Below are 24,584 nucleotides of genomic sequence, written 5' to 3' on the forward strand. Positions count from 1 at the left end.
TCTTCTCCTTTCCATTTTCCTCATGCTCTAGCCCTACCACCGGCCAGGCTCTGTGCTAGCGGTCATGGCGTACGTGTGCAAGCCGACAATAAAGACCCTGGGCCTGAACTCTGAATCTAGCAGGGTATTGTTATCATGATTTATATTGTTATCATGATTTTAAAGCTGTTGAGGAATGAACTTCAACTTCACTGTCCCCTTCATGTAACCCAGCTGCCCATCAAGGAGTATGGCCATTTGAACTTGGATCTGATGTCCTCAAGCAGTTTAAGCCCATTCCTTGGGCAGAGGGCTTGACACATGGCCTTGGGGGTCGTGGAGGTGGCCCACTTTAGAGATGCCCTCGCTGATGCTCTCACAACCTGCTCATTAGAAGCGGCTAGCAACCTGGAAGACATCTTCAGCCACAGAATCATTTCCAGTGGAGTTGCAGATAAGCACCCACCTCTGCCCCCGGGACCCTGGCACAGAGGATCATGAAGTCTCTTGGAGGTCGCCTTCTGTCCCCAGCCTGCCCTCCCAGGCCTGGGTTGTTGGCATCTGCTTTATCAGGATTCTCAAGAGGGACAGCTGGTTTATGTGACAGCCCTGTTCCCTGCATATCTGTCCTGGTTTTAAATAGCTTATCTGAGCAGCTGGAGGACCACATGGGCTTATATGGCGTGGGGTACTTGTTCCTTTAGCCCTGTCCCAGGCACCTGCCAAAATAGCAGCCAACCCTCCTCCATTGTGTCCCCCCCCTCCCCGTCCCCTGCTGCACATTCCTCCCACCGCAGGGCTTGGCTCCCCAGGCCCCAGCCCACACGTCTGGTTAAAGCCTGTCCATCCCCTGCCCTCATCCAGTCCCTGCCACAGCTGAGTAGACCTCCAGGATCTGTCGGCAGCCCTGTCCAGAGGTAAGATTTGGGCAAGACTCTAGGGAAGGGGAGAGCAGGGTGGGGGGACCTGAGGGCCTGGCCCTGGCCCCTTTCCCCAGCATCTACGTGTGTCCATTCTGAGTGGACACTGGACTGATAGAGACCACTCTTCAGAGGAGCTATTGCTGGAACTGGACCCCAAGCTTAGTGTAGTGGAATGAAGAGAACCCTGTGTTAGCAATTGGAGACCAGGGTTCAAGTCCCAGATCTGCCACTAAAGCTGCTGTACAGTTGTAAAGGCGTGGATTCTTCATTTTCCCTCCCTGGGGCTCAGTTTCCTTGTCTGTAGCCTGGCCTAGGTCCTTGCTGGCCCTCTGCCTGCCTAAATACAGTGAAGACCTAACCAATAGCGATCCCCTCAAATTACTTGGTCCTTTCTAGACAGGTTCTTCTTAAGGCCCAGAGATCAGAATGAGACGTTGGCTATATCAGTTAGATGAGTCCTCATGGTCAACTCTCATCTCCAGGAACGCAGTCACTGTCTTGGAAGCATTGAGAAAGTCCCCAAGTCCAGAGGTGGATGGGCCCTCTGGGGCTCTCCAAGCCCACTGGTAAATTCCCCTGGACTTCCCTGCCCCAGCACCTTCCCCCTCCCCAGGGAAGAGCAAGCTGGGAAGCACTGGGAGATGATGGGCAGGCCCCCACTGGGAGGCCCTTCCCTGGAGTGAGCCAGGCTTATCAGCATGAAGGGTTAACACTGGGTGTAGATGCCCCCCACGGAAGGCTTGGCCCACCCCACCCCACTGTGTCCACAGGGACAGACCTTGCTCTGTGCCTGGGAGTGGTAGAAAGCTTCCCTTGGTTTTAGCTTCTCCTGGGCATGCGGAGGGATTTTGGGTAGGGATGGAGTGTGAAGGAATTTCAAGCAGCTGGGAAGCGGCCTGACCTCCGAATTCCTCCTCTCCCAGGGCAAGTCCTCCCCTGGGATAGAAGAGGAATCCAAGAGGATCCAGTTGTGTACTGTCCCTCCCTGCTCCCTGCAGTCCTCTCCCCTTGTCCTGTCCCTCAGTTTCATGGGTGGGCCACCAGCTGTGGGTTTAGGAATAGTCTAGCTAACACTGGGGCGAGGGCTGATGGACAGGGTCTTCGTTTCTCAGAAACCCCAGGGAGAGTCTCTGCAAGATGGGAACTGGAAACTCATCCATTTTACAGACAGGTTGACTGAAGATAATTGGCTTCGCTAACGTCACACAGCAAAAGTGTGTGGCTGATCTTTTGGCCCCCAAGGCTGGTCTTCTTTTGGTCTTGTGTTGTTCGTCCTCTACTCCCCAAGAAAGGTGACCTGACCTCCTGCCGTGTCCTCTTCCTTGCCTGGCCAGGTTCTTGAGCCTGTCCCATCTGCAGCCCCCAGGCTCGGCTTCCCCTCCCCTTTCTCGGGTGCTGGCTTGTCTGAAAAGCCCTCCTCCAGCCTCCAGGGCCTGCGAGCTATTTTTAGGAGCTGGTTGATGCTCCCAGGAGCAGGGAGAAGAGTCCAAATTGCTTTTTCCTCCTCTGAGCCCCAGCCCAGCGCCACACCCTGTGGCTCTGAGCTGGTAGGGAGGACAGGACCGGAGAGAAGCCAGAAGCCATGTGCCCCAGGCCGGCCACATACCATTCCCCTGAGAAAGTGCTCCCTCCTCCCCCAGGCAACAAGCTCCTCCGGGGCTCAGGTAGCAGCTCCCCAAGACCTCAGGCCAAGTTCTGACTGCTCATCTGGGGTTCAGGCGGTGCTTGTCTACCACAGAACTCCACCCGTCTCGGGCTTAGCAGTCTCTTCTCTTTGGCCACCGTCATCCTGAGACCCCTTTGAACCCTCTGGGATTCGAATTTTTTTTTTTTTTCTTTTTTTAGCAGAATGAGGCTCAGTCCCCTGTGGTGACACCTTACACATTTGACATCTCTTCTCTCCTCAACTTGGGAGTGTCTCAGAGCTGCCATCCAGAATTCCTTGTGAACGGGGCTCTTCTGACCTGCTCCAGCAGAGGGAGCAGGGGTGGTCCTTGCTCAGCTGTCCCTAACCCAGCAGGACTGGGCCACTCCAAGCTTCCAAAGCGCTGAGTCTGAAGTCTCTACCGAGAGGCACAGCTGGGGAAGAGCAGCTCCCCTTGAACCCCTCAGTCTCAAAAGGGCTGCCTTGAGGTGGACATCACTTCAGCCCCTCAGAGCACTGGCTCGCACTGGATGTTCACAGATGGCTGCCTGGGGGTGGGCTCAGCCACCACATTGGGATGTGCAGGGAGAGGTGAAGGAGAGAGCAGGACTCTCCGCGTGCTGTCGTCCTCATCCGGGCAGCTTGGGTCAGGCCGCCGAGGGTGGCGAAGCTCTGGCAGGTCTTGTGTGGAGCAGGGGTGGGTAGAGGGCACAGAAGAAAGATCAGAGGGTGGTCCCGTCTGACACTCTGATTCTACTCCCACCTGACTTCAGCCTCACCCTACCGCTCCTTGTCCCTTTCCTCCCTTATAACCCAGTTATAGGGACGGGTGCAGGATCGTCAGATTGCCCACAAGGCGCCATTCACCTTTCAGTCAACTGCGTTGCCATGGCTCCTGAGGGTCAAGTAATAACTGTTTATAGTGACATGATTGTTATTAGCTGGGTGCCCACTCTGGGCCAGGCACTTTATAGCAACTCTGGTCTTTGCCTCCATCCCAGGAACTGAGGATTTAGGAAGGTGAAATGACCTTTCCAAGGTCACACGCAAAGGCACCATGGGACCAGCACTAAAGATCCGATAAATATCCTACCCTAGGCCTTGCTCTTTCACCTCTTGTTGACTTCTCCCTGTAAGGATGCCTGTCCATCTGTTCCTGACCTTGCCCAGTGCCTTCCACTTTCAGAAATATCAATTTGATCCTCTTAAAGATCTCAGAGAGGCAGGATGTGTACACTCCATCTCCATAGCACAGAGAAAGAACCAAGGTTCAGAGACATCAGACACACTTGCCCAGACAACCTCAGCAAATGAACGGAGGAGGATCGGCATCCAGATCATCTCAGCCTCTCACCACGAGGGGGGCATTTCAACATGAGTTCCCCAGGGAGACAATTTTCTTTTGTAGTACCTGGGATTGAACCCAGACCATTGCAGATACTAGGCAAGTGTGGTACCAACGAGATACACTCCTGCCTCAGTCCTTATTTTGAGGTAGGGCCTCTAAGTTGCCCAGGTAGTCCTCTATCTTGGGATCCTTCTGCCTCAGCCTCCCAACCACCATTCCTGGCTGGGAAACTATTTTTATTGAGGTAACAGATTAATATACAATTGTAATAAATAATACAGAGACATTTCTTATATCCCTTGTCCAAATTCTCCCAATGAAAACATTTGAAAAACTCTATAGTACAATGTTACAACCAGGGTGTGCACATGGATAAGTCAATTTTGGATCTTAGTCAAATATTCTGTCTGTGTGTGAAATTCTGTAGTTTTATCCTGTTTGGATTCATGTACACATTTCCACAGTCAAGACACTGAACTGTTCCAAAATCACAAGGATTCCCTCAAGTGTGCTTTTATCACCCCTCCTACCTCCCTCCCACCCTCCACATGACCCCTGACTATCACTAATCAGTTCTACATTTGTAAAATCTTGCCATTTCAAGAATGTAAGTGGAATCCTACATGTGACCTTTGGAACTGGCTTTCCCCAATCAACAGGATTTCCCGAAGACTCATTGGAATTGTGTGTGTCAATGGTTCATCCCCTTTGATGGCTCAGTGGCATTCCACGGTGGGGCTGGCCACAGCTGCTGTGACACTCTCCCCGGGGTGCTCTGTGCAGGAGGACAGGGCTTGTCAGCACTTCCCTCCCCTGAAAGCTTCTGCAGTCCGGACAGATGGAGAAAGTTTATGGACATAGCTTTGAGAGTTACCAACAGGAACACAAAAATCCCAGACGGCGTGCTTGCTCAGGGGCAAGGGATGAAAGGGACATTGGCTGGCTGCTCTGCTGTGATGCCAGTGCTGCGATCTCCCCTGACAGAGGTGGAAACAGGCCTGTCCCTACAGGTCACACAGCTAATAAGGGGGGCGATGCTCACCCGGGGCCCCTGCTGCTCTACGCCTGGGGCCAGATCTCAGGAGGAAGGCAGGCTTCCCTCTCAGCCAGTTCTAACATTTTTCTCTTTCTGGAGGCAGAGCAGAGACCATGTCTGACGTGGAAGAAGAGGTGGTGGAGGAGTACGAGGAGTGAGTATCTGGGAGCATCTGTCTCCAGTGTTGTCCCCACTATGCTGCCACGCACACTGGGTCCAGAATCCTGCTCTAGGATTCTGGCGGAAGTGGCTGGCCTGTTTCCAGGACGCGTTTCTTTCCACTTCTGCACTCTGGGCAGCAGACCTCAGGCAGAGCTCAGGCTGGGAATACCGGTCGACAGGGTCCTACCCGGGTAGGGGACTGGCTATTAGCTGAGGAGCCAGGAAGCTGGGGCTCCTGAAACTGATCGGAAAGCTTCAGCCTCAGAGCTGATCATGCCCACCACACCCACTCAGAGCCCACTCCACCTGGGGTCCCTGTGCACGAAAGGACTGTGCTGGTCCACAGCCCTGTCTTGGAGAGAAGCTGGGGATGAGACCCAGCTAGGCAACCCAACAACAGTCTCCTCGGGGGAGGTGCTGCCAGCAAGCGCCAGAGCCACAGACACAGTCCCTGTCCTCTCAGGCTTGGGATGCTGAGACAAACTGCAGGGAGTTCATTAGCAAACAGGTGTGAGGCAGGGGGCGCGGGATGGCCAAGGGAGGTTTGTGGAGAGGGCACGTCTTACCAGCATAGCCTTCAGAGAGAGAAGAGATTTGGGAGAGAGAAGAACTTTCTAGAAAGGGGCACTGCCTAGGAGAAGCCCAGAGATGAGATCAGAGGAGGAAGTGGGCAGAATGCTGAAGGGACCACACTGGCTGATGCAGAGGTTTGCTGGGAACAGTGACAAGTAGCCTGGATGAGAAGGGCGGGCCAGCTTAGGGGGGCAGAGCCAAGCAGTCAGAGGAGTGTGAACTGCACCAAGAGGGAGATGAGACATGGGGTTTTCTGGGAAAGCTGGTGTGTGTGTGTGTGTGTGTGTGTGTGTGTGTGTGTGTGTGTGCGTGCGCGCGCGCACATGCACTTGCTCTTGAACCTGTACAGGTACTGAGAGCATCCTCCTTTGTATCCAGGGAACAGGAAGGTAAGCACACTCCCATATGCTCATTTTGATGGAAGACAGTGTGGCTGGAAACTGACCCCCCTCTTCTCTCTTCTCTTGCTGCCTTGGCCTTCTCTTCTGAGCAGAAACAGCCGTGGAAGGTATGTACCTTGGGCAGGTGGAGGGCCAGAGAGGCGGGATCTCCGGAGTCCAGTATTCCTGGAGCCCTGGGGAAACAGCTTGTCTGTCTCTACTCTGAACTCCTAGCTGAGCAAAGATCCCCCAACGGCTGTGGCTCCGTCATGGGAGTCAGCCCTACTGTGATTGCTTGGTCTTGAGACAGACAAAAAGGTTTAAATCTGTTTCCTCTATCAACTATTTTCTTTTCTTTTCTTCTTTTTTTTTGGTCCTGGGAATTGAACCCAGGGGTACTTAACCACTGAGCCACATCCTCAACCCATTTTTGTATTTTATTCATTTATTTATTTTTGGTGGTACAGGGGATTGAACTCAGGGGCACTTTACCACTGAGCCATATTCTCAGCCCTATTTTGTATTTTATTTAGAGACAGGGTCTCACTGAGTTGCTTAGCGCCTTGCTTTTGCTGAGGCTGACTTTGAACTCTTGATCCTCCTGCCTCAGCCTCCCAGAGCCTCTGGGATATATAGGCATATATAGGCACTGCACCTGGCTGTCAACTGTTTTCTTTGACACTTTTCCTAATTAATTATTTTCTTTTTTCCTATTTTTTTTTTATCATGGAAAATTTGAAAGGCATTTAAATGTAGAATCTGCCCCCCACCCCCCAAAAAAACCCCAAACCCAAAGACCCCCAAGCCAAAAATCAAACAAACAAAGAAACACCCTCCAGACGCATGACCCAGCCAACAATCATCAACTCACGCCTAGTCTTCTTTCATGTCTCTCCATCTGCCCCGGGTTATTTTGAAACATCATCCAAAATCATTCCCATACATCATATCACTTCATGCTGTAATATTGCAGGGTGTATCTCTAAAAGATAAGCACTATTAAAAAAAGAAACCTTATAACCCCAATACCATGGTCCCACCTAAGAACATTCCATTTAATAGTTTTTCAAATGCAGTTAAGAATATGAAGATGCTCAGTTATCTGAGACATTATATACCGGCATGAAGATTTATTATTATTGCCTAGCAGATACCTGTCTTGTTGTTCCTGCTCTTGGAGGTGTTAACACCTGCCCTCCTCAGCTTTGGATCCCGTATCTCACTGGCAGAACTCCCTGGCCTCTCCTTACTGAGAGTCTGAAACAGGAAGTGATTAAGAGACCTCACTCCCATCCCTATCCAGTCCTTAAATGGCCCTCAGGCTCCACGGGCCTCTGTATCACAGGCATGTTGGAGCCTGCCTCTTAGTGGCTCAGCAGATTCTCAAAAATATCACGTCAGCACGAGGTGTGCAGATGTTAGGGAAAATGTCTTCGGGGAAAGTCCAGAGAGAGAGTTGGTGGGGGCTCAGTATCTGCTCCTTCTAGGGCAAATGGGTGTGCCTCCTGCACATTAGGGCTGCTCCAGGGGCAGCTACCAACAAGGAGACCGGAGAGATATTCAAACGCAAAGCTGGAAGAACCCATTGGAGTCATGTTTGATTTTCATGGAATACCAGACCCTTCAGGAGCAATCTGAAATACCTTTTGGATAAAAAAATCTAGCTGTCTCCAACTTCTGCTGTGTTCCCCACACCAGCTCTCGACTTGGTGGATCTTTCTTTGCATTGGGATTTTCTACTTCATTGGGGCAGGTTTGGGTGGTGGCTTTGAGAGCCAGACTTTTGGATTTGGGACCAATCTTCATGCTACACACAGTGGGATGTAGTTGCCAGTTAACAAAATAAGGCGAGAGGGGTCTGAGCCCCATGCAGCACCCTCCTTCCCAGCTAAGCACCTGGCTGTCAGTGAGCAGAGGAGATTAAGGTCTGGCTTTGAGTGGCCACAGTGCCTACAGTATGGACTGTGAGCAAAAAGACCCAAAACCATTTTGGCACCATAATGAAAGCGCGTATAACCGGGACAGGAGCAGACTTTGAGGATCAGCACTGCCTTTTATTCACCCGTGGAGTCAGACTCAGAGGGGCTCACTTTCTGGGTAGAAAATGGCCCCCGGTTACAGAAGGGGTCTGGGTTTTTATAGGTTGCACTGAGAGATGACTTAATTTCTTTAATGGGAAGTGTCAGTTTGGGCATTCAGGAAACAGGTTATGAGAATTTGAAACTCGTTTTTACTGGGCAGTGTTTTCACTGGGCAAGGCTGGAGGGTCCAGAGTTCAGCATGCAGCCTTTATCTCTTTCCCTCCAGGGTCTATTATACTGTCACTGGGAAAGGATTTATTGGGAAAGGATCAATGCTTCACCTTCTTCCCAGGGACTGTCATTTCCCTGTCTTGGGGGTTGTCATTTCCCATATCCTTCATGGACAATGCTGAGCGTCTCTTCCTCTGGGAGAGTAATTTTCTGCTGCCGTGAGCTCTTCCGGGGGCGAGGCTTACAGCTAGGTCAGCCTGGAAGTTGCTAGACATTTCTTCCGGTTATGCTCTGTTCTGCCTTAGATGGTTGACGTCTTTTTCCAGGCCAGGGAAGCACCCCTGGTACCAAGCTCCTGGTCACACTTGGAAATGGGATTTGTCCCCGAGACGCACCCAGAGCAGGAATACAGAAGTTTGCCCGGTCAAGTGTTTCTCCTTCTCTGCTCTTCTGGTGCCTGTGTCTCAACCAGAGGGCAGCCAGGCTCTGGGGTCCGGAGGTGGGGCAGGGAGCTGCTCGTTAGTGCTTACTGAATGCTTCCCTCCCTCCGGAGGCGCACTAGGCGAGCCACAGCGTTCTGTTCTCACGTGGGCTGGAAGTGAGTGATACCATTTTCACTTACTGACCAGGCACCTGGAGCTCAGGGCAGCTCCTGAGCAGTGAGTTTCCTGCGCTGCTAAGAGTGGGGCTTCGGCTAACTGCAAGCCCCCCACGGCCACGGCCACGGCCACGACCACAGCCATGCCCTGCACTAGTGCGCTGCCCAGGCTCTCCACCCTGCACTAATCTGTCTTGCTTCTCCCCTCTGCTGCTGCCACCCCTGAACCTGGAAGAGGAAGACTGGAGAGAGGACGAAGACGGTAGTACAGCTTTTCCTGCCTGCTTTCAGCTCCCTGCTGTCCTGAGTGCACCTGCTTGTCCAGGGGCCCTGTCCTTGGGGCGGGGAGTGCTGAGTGGGTCAGTCACTTTCCTCCCCAGCCCCAGAGGGGCCAGGACCAAAGTTCTGAGGCCTTCATCCTGTATGTCCTCCAGAGTCATTGGTTCCCCCAGGGCCGGGAAAGACCCAGGCTGGCTCATCTTCTTCCTATGTGCTCCTACTGTGGCCCTAGAGGGAGACTCCTGGCTGCAGAATGGCCCCCCGTCCCACCCCCACCGCATATTCCAGTGCCCCAGGCTGAGCCTTTCCCTATGAGTTGGTCTTTCCCAGGCAGGGTGGCCAGGGATTGAGGGGCCTGGGGACAAAGTCATCTGAAGAGCAACTGGGGACACTGGAAATAGCCAGAATAGAGAGGGTATGATGTCAGCTTTAAGATGTGCACTGCTGAGGGGTGGGGTAGGGCTGAACTTGTCCCCAGCAACCAGGGATAGCACTAGGGCAATGGAGGCAGACTGGGGCTTAATTCTAGAACAAACTTGCCCACAGTGATGTCCCCAGATGCAGTGGGCAGCTAGGAGGGGCAGAGAGCACCCCCTCTTCGGGTCTGTGGCATGACCCCTGGGTGAGGGTGCTGTGGATGGTACAGAGAGGTGAAGCACGAGGGTGGGCGGGAGAAGTGTCAGCATGGTGGCCTGAAGGTGGACCCCACAATGGCCCTTTAGACTCCTTCTGGAAGGATCATTTTTGAGGTAAGCCTCTCATAAGGATCAAAGAAGAGGTATCTCCAGACCTCAGAGGTGACTCCGACGTGGGAAAGGAGGAGCGAGAGCGTGGAGGCAGAGGGAGGGGAGGCCGTCCTCTCTCCCTGGAGGGTGCTCCCTTCCGTCCTGAGGCACTGTCTTCCACCTCTGCCAGGAGGCTGCCATTGTCACTCTGTCAGTTAAGGAGCCTTACCAAGCACTTCCAACGGGCAGAGCTGTGGTGGCGATGTCACTGGCTGCCTAATAATCTGTCTACTCCAAGAGCCCCGAGGGGCAGGTTCCCATTCTGCTAAAGCAAATGGATAAAAACAGAAAAATCCCCACGACCTTTCGGGTAGTATGACCATCTAAATGTTGGGAGTCTCCTCCACCCACACGTCACTGCCCTGGTTTCATTTAGATACAGAGGGAGGGTGTCCAGACTTGAGAGTCACTGGGTCCAGGACAGGAGCTTCCCTGATATTTCATCTTAAGCGAGGCCCGTCCTATGGAGCCAGGCACTGGGTGGAGCGCCTGGGGTAGAAAGTTGGGGAATGAGCTGGAGGTCACTGGGGTCACGTCAGGCAGAAGGAACTCCAGAGTCGCCCCTCCCTGGCTGCTGGCAATGAATCATGCTGGGCCTGTCCCTTCTCTGGTGCTGCCCAGAGCACTCCCACTTCCTAACACGCTTCCATCCCAGATCTCTGGCCCTCCCAGCGGCCTCCAGGTAGAGGCCCAGGTTTCCGTACTGGGAAAAACCCAGTTCTGATCCTCAGACTCCCAGAGAGGCAAATTTGGGACCAAAAAACTCTTCAGAAGCCTGACTGTGTCCTTCTGTTGTGTTCCCCTGGGTGGTGAACTCTGTGTAAAGGAACAGAGAGTAAATATGTGAGGCTTTGTGGCCCACGGTCTCTACCACAAACCCTCAGCTCTGTGGTTGTAGCACAAATGTACCCGCAGGCAGGATGCGAATGAGCGGGTGTGACTGCGGGCCAACTTCATGTCCCGGGATATTTTGGGGGACAGATTTGGGCATCTTATTATTATTATTATTATTATTATTGCCAACTTTTGGTTTAAACCAAGAACAGAGCAGCCTGCCATTCACATTGGTTGAACCAAATCCATCTGAACCTAGAAGTTGTTGGCTCTGGGTCACTGTCCCTCTTTTACTTCTGGGTGCCCCTCCCTGTCGGTCTCTTCTGGGAGCTGTGGGGCCAGGTTGTTCACTGGGTCTGGTTCACTTCTGCAGAGCAGGAGGAGGCAGCAGAAGAGGAGGCTGAAGGTGGGACTGGGGCTGAGGATGAGACTGAGGAGACCAAGGCAGAAGGTAAGACTCTGGGGCAAGAGGCAAGGGACTTGGGGGTGCAGCATGCTCTGCAGCCGGGGTGCCTTCCTCCTGCCCGGGCTGACACGTGCTGTCAATCGTCCATCAATGAACACTGATCAAGTGCTTCTTTGGTGTCAGGCAGAATCTTGGGCCCAGGGCACAGGTGTGTGAAAGCTCCCTTACCCCATAAGCCAGCAGGCTGAGCTGAGCTAGGACCTGCTTGTGGGGCAAGCTCTTGGGGGGAATCTGAGCTCAGAACAGGACCTTCATTAATTCCTCATGTTTTGTCTAGAAGATGGACTAGAAGAGGAAGCCAAAGAGGCTGAAGGTGGGAACTGTGGACATCAAGAGAGGTTTGGGGGCAGCACCAGGACTCCTTGCGGTGGCTTGGGGGAGACTGTCCACAGGTTCCTTCCAGGAAGTTGGGGCAGGAGGGGATTTTGGGAAAAAGAGTCACAGCCCCACAGGCAGCTCCTGGCACAGAGGCTAAGTACTAGGTGGGCATAGTATTCATAAGATGAACTCCCAAGGCACAGGTGGGACAGTGGTGGGCCATTGCTATGGCCATTGTCATGTCACAGCCACGAACAGGGAAGAGACAAGGAGGGGACACCCAGAAAGGAGAACAGAGACGGGACGCAGGGCCAACAGCTTCCAGGTCCGATGGATTTGGTCCAACCAGGTGGTTGTAGTCACACCATCATAGCGAGGGCGGCGGCTGAGGTTGGAATCCTGCCCACTAGCTTTCTGGCCCTGTGGCCACAAGGCAGTCCAGGGGGCAACCAAGATGGCTGCCTTGGGTGGGGATTCTGGGGTCAGAGCCCCTGGGGACCTTTCCACGGGCCCTTCCTCACAGTGAAGTGTAGAAGCAAACCTGTGTTGTCTGGAACTGCTGAACAAGAGACGGCTTTTAAGTTCTGTGCTGAGTGTATGTGTCCTGCCAGGACCCAGTTGTCCCCTGACCTCCCCCCCACCCCGGGCTTCTGTAGGACAGGAACTGTGGGATTTGCAACTCTTGCTGCCTTCAGGCTTTTGGTGCTACTGGGATTGGGACTCCCTTTTCAGAGGGGGAAACGGAGGTCCACAGGGCCCAGCCTACCAGGGGTGGAGTCCCAACCAGGTCCTGGCCTCCTGACCCTGTGGCTATATGCTTCTCTCTTCTCCAGATGGCCCAGTGGAAGGGTCCAAACCCAAGCCCAGGTGAGTGGGATGCACCTATGGTAAGGCTGTGGGAGTAGAAGGCCAGCAAGGGAGGGCAGTGAGGACAAGATGGGAGTGCGGTGTGGCACAGTGGGCATGAGCTAGGGGCGTGGGTAAGAGGCACAGACCACCACATAGGGTTGTACAGGTTGTATACTGCACAAGGACCTCTGCCAGAGGGAGTGAATGGGGCTGAATTCCACCCTGTACTCCACTACCAATCACACACCCTGGCTTGAATGGGCCTAGGAAAAGGGGGTGGGCTAGTCATGGTCCTGGGCAGACACACTCTCCTTTATTGCAGGATGACCAGAACACCCTCCTCCAGGGCTGAGGTGGGATCTGGGGAAAACAGGAGGAAATTTTTGGGAAGCCAAGCACCTAACCGTGCCAGCCTGGGTGCCATGGCTTTGAAGAGCCTCAAGCCTAGGGCAGCCTGGCTGTGTAGGCTACAATGCCTGGAGGCTCTGGGTGGTGGGTGTCGGGCTGGCTGGGGGCATTTCCCTCTGGGTGGTGTTTGTCCTGTTGGCAGTTGGTGCCTTGGCCCCCTCGCTGGCCTGGCCTCGCTTCAGTGGGGTCATCTGAAACCAGCTCCCGCCCAGGCCAGGCCGAGCTCCCTTTCCGCCCGCAGCCCTTCCCCTCTGCTGGCCATTGTGTGCGCCCCATAGCCTCTTAGTGTCACAGACCTGAGGGCACATGGGGAACCAAGGACCAGAGACCCACCCTGGCCCTGTGTCACATACTCAGTCGTGTGTTGGCTCAACACCAAATTGCAGGAAGTCCTGGGCTCTGGAGAGATTCTGCAGGGTCAGCCACAGGGTGTAGCCATCTTGTCTCAGCTTCTCTGACTCCTCACTGTGGGGTCTTGAGCTCATCACTCTGAGTCTTTTTCTGAAGGGAGCTGGATGCTGCCTTCTTCCTGGGTATATTGTGAAGTTCAGAACACAACAACGGGTGTGAGAGGGCTTTGTGTATTCCCAGGTCCTGAGCAAGCGTGGGGACTCCTGTGGTTGACATTAGTGTGACACCTTTGTGTGTTGGCTGGGACGGTGGTGGAAGATCCTGCAGGAAGGAGAAGGCCCGGCTGCCCCAGGTCCTACCCTTGGGTCCTGAGGGGGCTGCTGCTCCCTGACTTCTTATTCCCCTCCCGACAGGCTGTTCATGCCCAACTTGGTGCCGCCCAAGATCCCGGATGGAGAGAGAGTGGATTTCGATGTGAGTGGTGGCCGTGGGTAGGGTAGGTCAGAGGAGGCCGGGCTGAGAGTGGTCACCAGGGCTTCGATGAGAGGAGACACCTGGTGGCCTTGTGGGCTGGGGGCAGGTGGTGTTTGGCACTGGCCAGGCTGGTGGCAGCTCTGGCCCACCCATCTCCACTGGACGCGGTGGTGGTCTCTAAGCCCCAGGGCTCCACCCGCAGGACATCCACCGGAAGCGCATGGAGAAGGACCTGAACGAGCTGCAGACTCTGATTGAGGCTCACTTTGAGAACCGGAAGAAGGAGGAGGAGGAACTGGTTTCTCTCAAAGACAGGATTGTAGGTGCCAGGTCCCAGCCCACCTCCCTTCGGACCCCTGTCCCCGCCCCGCATGAGGTCCGCTTCCTCCTGCGGCCTGCCCTGGGTCCCAGTCCTGCTGCGTGTGGTGCTCCTTCAGGATTCCTGCTGCAGTGAGCTGCTCGTGTGTCCTGCATGGTGGCTCCTTGGGTCCCCTTCTCTCCCTGCCAGCCTGGACACTCCTGGTTGGCAGGAGGTGAATGTGGCCACTCTGGACCGTGGCAGTGCCTAATCCAGGCCCTGGTTGTGCAAGGACTAGTCAAATGCCAGCGGTCTCCCCTGTCCCTGCCTTTTCCCCACGGGGCCCAGCTGCCCCATTAAGGCAGGGAACATGGGAGCGGCCCCCAGCCCGAGGTCAGTGCAGCTGGGGCGGGTCGTTCTAATCCTTTCCTCCTCTCGCCTGGCTTGCGCGTCCACAACTCTCACTGGCAGCTGCTGACCTGGCTGTATGTCTCTGAGCTCAGAGCAGCTGCCACAGCCAGGGTCGGGCAACAGCATAGCCCTCGTGGGAGATGGGAAAAGCCATCTGTCCTTTTCCATAGGGTGGGGGCGGTCTCCAACATGCCATGTTGAGTGTGGGCCCTCTGCCATGCCCTCTGTGGCCATCCTCACAGAGTCCACCTGGTAAGGGCTGGACTCCACTTGCCTCTGTGAAGTAGGCTGAGAGCGCTCAGAGGTAGGGCACCCCTTGTGTGTCCCTTCCCTTCGTGATGTCACCTCTCAGGGGCACCCTCGGGCCTCTGCCTCTCTCCTTAGGAGAAGCGGCGAGCCGAGCGGGCCGAGCAGCAGCGCATCCGCAGTGAGCGGGAGAAGGAGCGCCAGACCCGCCTGGCTGTGAGTGACCCTGCAGCGCCCAGCTCCTCTCTGTTCACAGACACTTTCAGTGGCGAGTCAGTGCACCCATCAGCGCGGCTGTCTTGGCTCTGACACCAGCGAAGACGGCAGGCCTGCGGGACCTGGTGACCCTGGGTTCTAAGGCCCCCCAGCACTTAACCCCAGGCCTTCTCGGGGAGCACCCAGCTCAGGGCCTCATTCACTCAGGCTGCAGCGAACTCCCATTGGCTGCCCTGTGCGGGGGGGCCCCCTCAGGAGCTGCTTGCCCCGGGGGGACAAAGCTGATCTCAATCCAGAGCCAGGCTCTCTCCTCTTGCCCTTAATTTTCCCTCTTCCTCCTCTCTGGAAACCAGGAGGAGAGGGCCCGGCGAGAGGAGGAGGAGAACAGGAGGAAGGCTGAGGACGAGGCCCGGAAGAAAAAGGCTTTGTCTAACATGATGCATTTTGGAGGCTACATCCAGAAGGTAGGCGGGTTGCCAGGAGGTCCTGGAATAGCCTGGAGAAGTGAGGTGTCCTTTGTGGCAGGCAGGTTTTCCAGCAATTCCAGGAATCACTTCCCAGGTGCTGGGTGGGAGTCTGAGGGCTCCTCAGGCCCAGCCAGGGACTCGCAGCCGGACTGTGGCTTTGTTAGGAGGGGCCTGCTGTGGGCACAGGCTAGCACGCCTCTGGCCCCATGGGTTCCCAGCCACCCCCAAGGTGGTTGGGTGTGGCTCGAAGAGCCCTGGGCTTAGGGTCGAAGCTCTGGTTGAGACCCAGCTCTGCCACACAGCCAGGTGGATCCAGTCTCGGTGTCTTCATATGGGACTGATATTATATTGTCAGCCCTGTTCTTTTGAGAAAGTCACAGGAGCTAAGGTAGAAAGTGTCTGTTGTACACATAAGAGGCATAAGAGGCAGTTTGTTCCTGGGAACTCACTTTGTTCCGCAGTCCCGCTAGAGGAGAGGGTACTGATTTTCTTTATGCAGTGGAAGGATCAGAACTTTTTCTTAGATGTCCAAAGTCCACCATGCCTCTGCTCTGATGGCGACCATACCTGCCAAAAGCTATCAGCATTGCTGCCCAGAGCCCTAGCTTCACCCTGTTCCCCAGGTGGCCTACACTGAGCATCTGAATCACTTTTTCCTCCCTGTCTCTCTGCTTGTCTTCTGTTTGCCCTGCCTTCTCTCTGTGTCTCTGTCACCGTCTCGGTCTTTCTCTCTGGGTCTTTCTCTCATGGTTTCCTGGCTTAGCAAGCCCAGGTGGGTACCGAAACCTCACATTCTCTTCCTCCCCTTAGTTGTAAGGAGATCCCTGGGAGGGGATGTACCTTGCTTGGGGAAGGAGCACAGAGTTCTGGCTGGGTGGGGAGGAGGGAGAGGTGGAAGACACTGGCTAGGCTCAGGAGGAAGGGGTGGAAATGACCTCCCTGCCCTTGCCTGTTTCTCAGGGAATCCAGGCAGATGATGGTGTGGAGTGTTACAGGAGCATCCTACTCCCAGGGGCAGTTTGGGAGGGTCAGGGAACAGGAAGGGGCAGTCTCTAGCCTAGTCCCCTGCTCACCCCACCCCATTCAGACGGAGCGGAAGAGTGGAAAGAGGCAGACCGAACGGGAGAAAAAGAAAAAGATTCTGGCTGAGAGGAGGAAGGTGTTGGCTATCGACCACCTGAATGAAGACCAGCTGAGGTGGGGCCAGGCCTGTGATCCCTTGGGCACTGCAGGCCTCAAGCAGGGGTTGGGAGTCTGGAGCTGGGCAGAGGGCACTTCTTGCTGTAAACCACCAGAGGGCGCCACATCCTCACATTTCCTACGATGGGTTTGCTGGGAAGTCAGGCTTGGGCCGGTCAGGTCCAGCCCATCTGGGCTTTTGCTGATAGGCAAAGAGAACTGAGCAGGCCCCTCTCCTGTCTGCACTTAGCACTTCAACTTGTTCACCTGTGCACCAGAGGTGGGAGCGGGCTGGAGCTATATGGTCTCCCTCCCTCCCAGTACTCAGAACTCGCCCTGGTGTTGGTTCCTAAGAACTCCACACTGCCATGGGGACCCCAGGGGCTGGTCAAGACCAGGGTGAAGGGCCATGAGGGCTGTCCTTATGGACGCTCGCTCCATTCCCACTGCGGTGTGTGCAGGGAGAAAGCCAAGGAACTGTGGCAGAGCATCTATAACCTGGAGGCGGAGAAGTTCGACCTGCAGGAGAAGTTCAAGCAGCAGAGATATGAAGTGAGCCCCACCCTGCGCCCGCTTCTTCCCGACGCCATGCTGCTCCTGGTTTGATTGGGTCCACACCACTGCAATCTCTCAGGCTCCCCTCCCTGTCCCCAGTCAATTCATTCAACCCAGGGACCTTGAGCCCACACCCTGTCTCCAGCAGCTCCAGCGCCCTCCCGCCTTCCCTCATGCTGCCTGAGCTCCCCCCTCTTCATCCCAGGCCTCCTGGGACCTGAGCTGAATTGTTCTTTGTCTCCTCCACTTTTCTTCTAGATCAATGTTCTTCGAAACAGGATCAATGACAATCAGAAGGTGTAAGTATCTGGGATCCTTCTTTCCTTCCCTACCTCCTTCAGCTTGTAGATGTCCCTTTCCAGCTCCTCCAGGAATTCTCCCTCTCTCCCCTCAGCCGCTCCTTGCCTGGAGGGGATGATGTGTGGGACCAGAGCGGTCTCACAGCTTGGGGCTGCTGCCCTGTCCTGGCCCTGGAGGTAGCTCCAGGCTGCTCTTCTTAACCCTCAGCATCCCCCAATCTTCCCCCTTCCCCATGGCGACTTGCTACCCTGCCCTGTGCCCCCATGAAATGGTCCTGCTTTCCCTGCAGCTCCAAGACCCGCGGGAAGGCCAAAGTCACCGGGCGCTGGAAGTAGAGGCTAAGCCTCCTTCACCAAAGCTGTCCTTGCCTGCATTCCTGCCTTGCACACCTCAGCTCCGGGACCCTGCTGGGACCCTCCTGGGCACCCAAGGCAGACTCCTGTCTGGAAACCAGGAGATGCCCCACTGGAAGCCAGCACTCCTGCCTGCCCCATGCCCACACCATGCCAAGAATAAAAAGCCGTCTCACACTGCACACACAGAATGGTATTTCTGTTAGCCTCCCCAGAGGTGAGACCCTGGTCTCAGGAAGTCCGGGTGGCCATCAGAGCCCTGGTATCTGGCCACGTTTGGAGGAGCTTCTGGTCCTTTCCACCTGCCTCCAGAAGGGAGAGGCGATGGCAGGGAATGCTCACGCCGCCTTGGAGCCCAGGAGGGAGGTACCCACAGTGGATGGGGCTTGTGGCTTTAGCCACTGTGAGTCACTAGGAGCAGAACACTGGGAAGGGCACTGTCGCGTGGGGGGTGCCCACTGTGACTCACTCCCTGGGAACAATGCAGGCCTCTCTGGGTTGCTGCTGTGTTCTTTCTCCTCCTCATCAGGGCACTAAGAGCCCGGCGTCTGTGGGGCAGGGAGCCCTTGAGGGAGGAAGGAGGGCTGGTCTCATTGGGCAGCTGTTGAGGCTGGAGCTGCCCAGAAGTCTGGCGCAGTCCGGATGCCTTGATCTTTCCCTTTCCATGATCTGCATATCCTCTAGGGCTTAATGCCCCTTGTTGGGGACCACAGGGTCCCTGAGCTGAAGTGCCTGGCACGGCGACATGGACCCTAGTTAACAGGACATGGAAACCACGTGGGATAGGAGAGAACCTGCTTCAAAGCTCTCGAGGCTACGCTCTTGATGGACCCTGTCCTCTCACACTGCTCAGCCTTTGCTCAGGCCATGCCGTGTCCTGGAATGCCTCTCCCCGTTACCCACTTTGCACCCATCCACAGGAGCCCAGTGGCCCCATGTCTGCGAAGGCATCCACGTCTCCTTGCTCTGAGCACTGGGGCCTTGCTGTGACCACTAGCTCAGCGGTGCCATCCAGGATGGCAGCTCCCCTCATGCTCTTGGGACACAGTATAGGCCTGTTTATGCTGTGTGCCAGGCACTGTGATAGGTGCTACTAGTGAGGGACTTGACAAGGCCATGGTCCTGGGGCGAGAGGGAGGGGCTCAGCCTTAGCTCTGTTCTTTGTTCATTCATTGGGCCGTTCCTTCCACAGCTGTCTCCTGAGCTGACCGCTGCTAGTCATGGTGCCAGCACAGGTTTGCTGCCATCTGAGCAGGCACAGTCCACAGGAGGCAGCAAGGAGGGCGTGGGGGCCAGGAAGCATGGATGGGGTCCCACCTGGCATTGGCAGGCAGGGGCCTTTCTGGAGGAAAGTATGTCTGTGAGTCCCAGAGGGTGAGGAGGAGAAAGCCAAGGGGGAAGAGGTGTGGGGGGCAGTGGGGGCTCATAAAATGTCCCAGAGGCAGAAGTCAGTATGGTGTGTTTCAAGAGCCACAGTTGTTAGCAGAAGCCAAGCATTTTCCAGCAGGGGACAAGAAGGCCCCATGTAAGTGTCCTCCAAACAGGCAGGAGGCAGGAGCCGGGGCCTCAGGCCCGGGAGAGCTCTTACCATGTTCCTCAGGAGACCTGCCTGTAGCTCCTGGGCACAACCCCAGTCCTACTGTCTCTAGTTTATAGGGTAGGACAGATATGACAGTGCCCATTCCCTCTCCCCATAACAAGACACTGAAGTCCTACCTTCACCTGTCACCGTGGTGGGGTGGAGGGCATCCTGCGGAGACAGAGGCATCGGTTCCCAAACTGGGATGCCAGAATTTTCCAACCATCATCAAGTCCCCATGGGCTCACCTCTTATGCCTCAGGGTGCATCCTTGAAGCAATAAGAGGGATGGTAGCAGCCTTGGTCCTGCCTCTGGCTCCCCCACTTCCCATCGGATTCTTAGGATCACCCCTCTGTGCCAGTAGATGAGGCAGAGCCAGGAGGCAGCCCTTGCTCTCCCACTCTGTGTCTCCCCTGAGATCAGTCCCATGCTACATCTTTTCTCTTTAAGTCACCTGGAGTCCAGGAGCAGTCTTTTACTCCTCCAAAATTCCTCATTTGTTGGTGGTGAGAGTATCCAAGGTCTCTTTTGCTACACTAGCTCCTCCTTATCCACATTTGGCTTTCTGGGTTTCAATGATCCATAGTCATCAGAAGAAGGGTGGACACAGTGGTACAATAAGATATTTTGAGAGAGAGAGAGAGAGAGAGAGAGAGAGAGAGAGAGAGAGAGAGAGAGAGAGAGAGAGAGAGAGACTCAGTGTGTGTGTGTGTGCGAGCGAGAGAGAGAGAATATTCACATGACTTTTAGTATAGCACATTGTTATAGTTTTTCTAGTTTTTTGTTAGTTATTGTTGTTAGGGGCTCACTGCCTAATTTATAAATCAAACTTTGTCATAGGTAAATGTGAAGGAAAAACATAATGAGTGTAGTTGATTCGTTATTTCCACTGCCGTTTAGATTACCACAGTGTGGAATCAAACTCAGAAGGTGCGGGATGGACCTGAGCTGGTCTGGGCCTCCTGGCCACTCAGGAGCAGGCTGGAGCTGCAGTGGGGACACCTGTGCCCACTAGACACCTGGCTCCCATTGCCTACTGGTCCCTGCACACCCAGGAGCCACCGTCTCCCTGTCTCTTGGTTCTCACTTTGTGACTTGAGCCCATTACCCCTTGCCTCAAGGATCTCGGTGCCCTGTGTATATCCAGATGCTCTGGGAAAGTGACCTTCAAGCTTTGCTGGCTCCTGGGTCGGAGAGGTGGGGACTCTTCCTCCATCAGGTTTGCTTTCCCCACAAGCTTGCATCTTGGACAGGGACGGTTCCTACGATGCCCACTGGAGAGGGGGAAAGCCAGGAGGTCCACCAGCTTTGGGCAAAGCTTTTGCAGTTGCAGAGTCTGCTCTGGATCTAGAACCTCACTCTCTGCAGGCAGATGCTGCCTCTGCCACTTTCCAGGTCTGGGCAAGGTGTGGTCACCTGGACAAACCTTCCCAGACTTTGGGCAAGTTACTTACTGTCTCTTTCTGAGTTTTCCTACCTAAAACTCAGGGATGGTTACGAGGGTTCAAATAACACGTGCAGTCGTCAGTGCCGCACACACTTACTACAGATTAAGCGTGCGATCACTGTCGGCCACTGTGATTGCTGTCCTGGTTACAACCTGTGAATAGCCACTCTCAGGGGCTCAAGGTCTGGGAAGCCAGGCTCACGATGCTCAGTCAGGCTGGGCCCTCCTTGTACTGGGGCTTTACAGAGTCTCCAGGGACCTCTCCTTCCTTTTGGGTGCCAGGGCCAGGCCTCCTCCCTGACCATACTACTGGGGTCTAGAGTGGCAAGCGCCATTTCCAGGGGCTGTCCTTCCTGATACTTGGCCAGGACTGTGCCACTGCCTGGATGGAGGTGGTAGAGCTCACTCCTAAGTGGCCTCTGCCCCTAACTCTGCAGCCTGGTTTCTAGAAAGGGTGGGGCAGGGCCTGCACTTTTGTGAGTCCGCCCAGGTAGTGGGGAGGACTGGGCTCATGGCAGGGCCTGGGGCCATGCTCCCTGAATGGCCCCAGTTAGGGGTGGGGTAGTTTGTGGTGCGGGGGAGATCAGGCTGAACTCTGGGTCCCCATGGGCACTTGCCTTTCTGGGTACAGCTCCCCCTCTGAAGTTTCAGCCTGCCCTGTCATTGCACAGGGAGGAAGACCCAGTATAAGTTGGAAAAATACCAAGGATCCAGGTCAACTGCCTTCTTTTCTGCACAACATACATCTCATGGGTTCTTCCTTTGCCCCTGCACCAGGCACTGTGCTGGCTACTTTGGCCTGTTGTCTCTGAATGAGTACCTGCGATCCACAGGTCACACCCGACACTGCAGATGAGGGAACAGAGGTTCAGAGAGTTTACACAAAGTGCCATCCATTTAGCAACTGACAGAGTTTGATTTGAACCCAGTCTCTGGGACTCCAGAGTCAGGACTCTTCCTGGCTGGTGCACCTTGTAGATTGAGGAGAACCCAATTTCCACCATCTCCAGTGCCTGGGCCGGAGTTGGAGCCTCTGTGAGCTGGCTGGGGCGGCCCAGAGTGTGACCGTGAGGCTCAGCTCTCTGCTCTTTCCACCTTGACCACCCGGCGCTGGAGAGAAGACGTTGCTGTGTCCTCACCAGGAGGCCAGCCTGGAGTGGCACTGATGGGCCTTCGCCCAGGGCACAAGAGCAATCAGGCAACCTTCTCTTTCTTGGGGCCAATTACAGGCCATGTGTGGGGAGTGGGGAGGGGGGGACCTGAGGACCATGGAAGCCCCTGTCGTTGCCTTAGTGGGGGTAACCCCTCAACTCTGCAAAGAGTGTGTGAACCTCAGGGCGGGCTGAGGCCTGGGTCTACACCCCCGCGGGGCTGGAAGAGGCTAAGGCTTCAGGGGGCCTCTGCGGTTTCTCTCTAACCTTACTTTCCAGCCAGGGGGAGCTAGCTGCTGTTTCCCCAGTGCCCTCGGCTCTCCTGCCTCTCTCATACCTTTTCTTCCCTGGAATCTCCTTCCTTCCCCCTCTGCCCGTCTGACTTCTCACCCTCTGGTTCTTGCTCAAGCCCCTGTTTCTCCAAGAAGGCTCCTGGCCCCATCCTGAGCTCCCGTGTCTTCCTTGGGGATGCCCTGCTGCTGCCTGAGAACCCTACACTGAAGGCCTGTTCTCTCTGGGCTGTGCTTCCCTGAGGCCGGGTCTGGGTGTCCAGCCCAGCCCTCCCTCCATGGCACTGTTACAAGCGCTCTGACCTCACACACCTGCCCATCCCAAGGTTTCAGCCCCCACCCCAACAGCGGCAGCAATTTAAATTACTCTCCAAAGAAGACTCAGGAGAAAAAGATTTCCACATCTGTGCAAAGCACCCAGGCCCTGGGGCAGGAGAGGGGGTCACTCCATCCCACACCACCCCACCCCTCTCCACCCTACCCTGTGGCTCTGCACTGTGCACCCGCCATTGCCACAGAGCCACGCCTTCAGTGAACCTCAAGCCCAGAGCAGTTTCCCCAGTCAAGTCAGACCTGGGCGATGCAAATCCGAAGGCGACTGGGCAGGGCTGGGACCGCTCTTGAGGAAAGTGGTGGGCGGGGCCGGGCGGGGCCAGGCAGGCCGGCAGGAGCACAGTTCCCAGGCTGAGATCTGCTGAGATTGTGCTGGGCTTGCAGAGCAGAGTGGCAGGTCAGGGAGACCTGTTTAGGATGAGCTGCCTCACCTCATCCTCTCCCCACCCACCCTTACCCTACCAGTTCCCAGAAGACGCCAGTCACTGGGACACAGGTCAATGAGGATGAAGGGAGAGGGTAATGGACAAAATGGAGTTTTCCCCTCTGAACTTGTCCCAGAGACCCCTTGGGTCCCCCATCTCTCACCTGCTCAGGTGCAGGGAAGGTAATGAGCAGTGGATTCTACTGGGACACACTGGACCTAGCTTATAGGCTATGAATAATACTAATAAATGATATTGGCTTCTGTGTATTAGGCACCGATTGTGCACCCTGCACTGTGCAATGTAATCTCTAATTATAGTAACATGCAAAGTTGGTTCTACATGAGCTACCCCATCTTTTATAAAAGGAAATGGAGGCTCATCCCAGGTCATACAGGGCAGGATCTGTCTGGATTACTTTCATCATGATTTAAAAATTATCTGCATGGTATGTTTTTATCAGATTAAGTCATATTTAACAGAAACACAAAAGCATATATTAAAGAAGTTGTATTTTAGCCAACAAATACTTAAATAATTTCTGACTATGCATGTATGTGTGCATCCATCCTTACCATAGGAAAGCTTGCATGAAATAACGTCAAAATCTATCTACTGCAAAATTTTGATCACTTCCTGGGCAGTCGTGGATTATGACTTCCTTGCTTGGAGAAAATGACTTGTGAAATAACATAGCCATCATCTCATTCATTTGTGACTTTTGATTTCCTTATCTCTCCCCACATTTAGTCTGGGCATTTCTTGGACCCTGGGGTCCTGGTTGCTGTTCATCTGTAGATCATAGCCCCCTTCAAACTTGTTTACTAACTGACTGAGTGGTAAAATCCTGCCTGAATTAGATACTCTTGTATAGGATTTGATCTTTTAAATATTAAATATCGACCCAGTGGGAACATATGTAAATACGTTAGAATTTCATTATTGTCTTTTGCAGTTGTTAAAGCACTAACAAATCAAAAAACAATGATCATTTTAGAAAAAAAATAATTTTGATCTTGAAAGGGTTTTGTTTACCTGACATCATATAATTAAAGCATTGAATCTGCTTGATTGTCAATGTTTCTCTTAAAGGACTTTAGAGTCATTGATTTAGTCATTCTGTAAAGTTAACGTGAGTATTGAACACATACTCTGTGCCAGGTGCTAACTGGTTATCAAAGTTAGTGGTGGAGATAGACCAAGACTGCTCCCTACCTTCCTAGAACAGGGGAGGGTGATGTTAAATAGAAGTTAAAACTATGAACAGATGGATGTAGATACATACGTGTGTAGTAACGTAACCATAGATATGTAAATATCTAGATATATTCACGTGCATATGCACACATACCCACATATGTGTGCCTGTTTCAAACTGCGAGAGAAAAAGAGTGGCACGTGGAGGGAGGGTCCCTGGGATTGACATGGATTAGGCTGAGGGGCTGGATATGAGGAACTTCCGGTGGAAACCATTGCTGAGTTGAATCCTCAGGATTTCTAGGCCTTAGCCAGAGGAAGAGTGAGGAGAGGATGTTGAGAGGAGGGACTGGTAGGTGCGGAGAGCTTGGCATGGTGAGAGGGTAGAGAAGAGGCCAGGGCAGCCAAGGTGAGAGAGGTGGGAGGTGCATCCAGGGCTGTGCAGGGTGATCATGTCAGGCCTCAGGGGTCATGGG

General features: G+C 54.4%; 1 protein-coding gene across 1 annotated transcript; it reads left to right on the forward strand.

Moving 5' to 3' along the window:
• Positions 1-741: 741 nt before the first annotated feature.
• TNNT2 (troponin T2, cardiac type) lies at positions 742-17,867 on the forward strand. The gene is given in 14 exon segments (XM_079106042.1): positions 742-896; positions 5,035-5,085; positions 5,087-5,112; positions 11,168-11,245; positions 11,538-11,573; positions 12,412-12,445; positions 13,600-13,660; positions 13,863-13,979; positions 14,754-14,831; positions 15,185-15,295; positions 16,386-16,495; positions 16,939-17,029; positions 17,291-17,331; positions 17,622-17,867. Coding segments are annotated over 13 exon segments (870 nt in total). The 5' UTR covers positions 742-896; positions 5,035-5,044; the 3' UTR covers positions 17,668-17,867.
• Positions 17,868-24,584: the final 6,717 nt, after the last annotated feature.

The sequence above is a fragment of the Sciurus vulgaris genome, assembly GCF_902686455.1.
Source record: "Sciurus vulgaris genome assembly, chromosome: 12".
Classification (NCBI taxonomy): Eukaryota; Metazoa; Chordata; class Mammalia; order Rodentia; family Sciuridae; genus Sciurus; species Sciurus vulgaris.